Raw genomic sequence first — 2,176 nt, forward strand, 5'->3', positions numbered from 1 at the left:
CCTGCATATCTGCAGGCCGTTCCTCTATCCGCAACCTGAAGACGCGCCCGATTCCCCGAGCTAGGGACACTGCGCCCGTGCCGACGTTTCGTAAGCCCGTAGAGCCCGATCACACCGACACTTGCGCAGCGGAACGGGTCCCTCACATACCTAAACTGTTTGAATCCATCATATACAGGTGTATTAAAAGAAGTATTAACCATATACTAGTAAGTGATCAACATGGTTTTCGGCCAGGCAAATCTACTACCACCTGTACACTAGCTCTCACAACGTACATATTAGAAAGTTTCGAAGATGGTTGTCAAGTCGATGCCGTATTCACGGACTTTAATAAGGCCTTTGATTCGGTAAGCCACAGACGTCTTATCTCTGAATTGGGATCGCTCGGTATTGGTAATCCTTTACTATCATGGCTCCAGTCATATCTCAGTTCAAGAAGGCAATTTGTGAAAATCAATGGTGCTACATCGGACTCAGTCATTACTCCTTCTGGTGTTCCCCAAGGGGGACATCTTAGTCCTCTTTTGTTTGATATTTTTGTTAACTCGATTAGTAGTTGCCTTTCATTCTCCAAAGTCTTTCTATTTGCCGATGACATTAAAATTTATTTTAAAGTTGATTCCATCTCTGACTGCAGCCAGCTTCAATCAGATATTGATTCTTTTTTTCGTTGGACCCANATCAGATATTGATTCTTTTTTTCATTGGACCCAGCAAATTGGCCTTTCGCTCAATATAAGTAAATGCCACACTATTTCCTTTCATAGAAAACGAACTCCTATTTTTTATCAATATACCATGAATGGCTCTCCTCTTGAACGTGTCACTACCGTTAAAGATTTAGGGTTCCATCTTTCTCAATCTTTGTCCTTTGAGCAGCATTTAAATATCACAGTTGGTAAAGCCTTGAAAGTTCTAGGTTTCTTAAAGCGTAATACTAGTCTTTTTACGTCCCATGCCTGTCTACGCTCTCTTTATTTCACTCTTGTCCGGTCTATTCTGGAGTATGGAATAGTTGTTTGGCACCCATATCTGGCCAAAGACCAACTACGCTTGGAAAGAGTGCAAAACCGATTCCTATCCTACGCCGCTTTTTTATTTAATACTGAACACCCACCTCATGATTATTCGTCCGTTAGATCATCCCTAAACATTCCTACCCTATCTTCTCGCCGATTAGATGCCGATATTTCATTTATCACCTCACTTCTTAGTGGTTCAGTCGATGCTCCTGACCTTTTATCTTCCATTTCTTTCCGAGTACCTGTACATTATAATAGATATCACTCTCTTTACCTTGTTCCCTCTCACAGTACTAATTACTCCAATAATCATCCTTTGCATAGAATGCTCCGTGTACTTAATAACTCTTAGTAATAATTATTAGATCTATATCTGCTATTATGCAAACATATATTGTTCATTTTCTTAAGTTATATTGTGCTCTAACATGTAATGTTTATAATCTTATATATATTTGTTGTTGTAAATACTATCATTAACCTTTAATTTATTGTATATATTGAAATGCCGTTGGTGTAAGATAAATAAATAAATAAATAAAAACTTTTTTCAATCTGTTAATAAATAATTGGCAATTCTTTGTCTTAGATCAATAATATTTGGTATATAAACTTATTCTGTTTCTTAAGTTTTTTTTAGTAATTACTATAATTATAATTTTTATTGCATAATACGTTCTTAGAGTTATATTATTATAGTAACGTCCCACAAACGAAAATAAATTTAACCCCTTTTCTCATTCTACGAAACAAGTGATTTGATGAAATAAGGTTAGAAAAAGAGAAATACACATAATATACTACATATTATGATAGTAAAAGGGAAGAAGAGTTAGACACCTATTATATTTAATATAATTTATCATTTGATTACCGGTTAAAAACTACTTATATTAATTGTGCCACAAAATTTTTAATAATATGCCTGTTGTAAAAACTGCACATACTCTCTTATGCTCGTGCATGGTAACAGCCATCATTTTGGAGTATTATATGGATATTTGTCCAATGATTTTAAATTCCTTTTAATGTTAAATTTAATACATTAATTTAATGTTAAGGTTGCAACGTTACATGAATATGAACTTTTGGCTCACAAAACATTTATACAACGTTATTTAAACGTTTATTTAATGTGTAAGGTTTCAGCC

General features: G+C 34.9%; 1 protein-coding gene across 1 annotated transcript; it reads left to right on the forward strand.

The window, feature by feature from the left end:
- The first annotated feature begins 801 nt into the window (after window positions 1–801).
- LOC126909380 (uncharacterized) lies at window positions 802–1,377 on the forward strand. Its single transcript, XM_050691794.1, has one exon. The coding sequence runs from the start codon at window positions 802–804 to the stop codon at window positions 1,375–1,377; it is 576 nt and encodes a 191-aa protein (XP_050547751.1).
- The last annotated feature ends 799 nt before the right edge of the window (window positions 1,378–2,176 follow it).

Source organism: Daktulosphaira vitifoliae, unplaced genomic scaffold (assembly GCF_025091365.1).
Source record: "Daktulosphaira vitifoliae isolate Bord-2020 unplaced genomic scaffold, ASM2509136v1 Scaffold_313, whole genome shotgun sequence".
Classification (NCBI taxonomy): Eukaryota; Metazoa; Arthropoda; class Insecta; order Hemiptera; family Phylloxeridae; genus Daktulosphaira; species Daktulosphaira vitifoliae.

Bases quoted from the DNA above. Each gene is read 5' to 3' on its own strand.
- LOC126909380 (XM_050691794.1), top strand. From the start codon at position 802: ATGAATGGCTCTCCTCTTGAACGTGTCACTACCGTTAAAGATTTAGGG.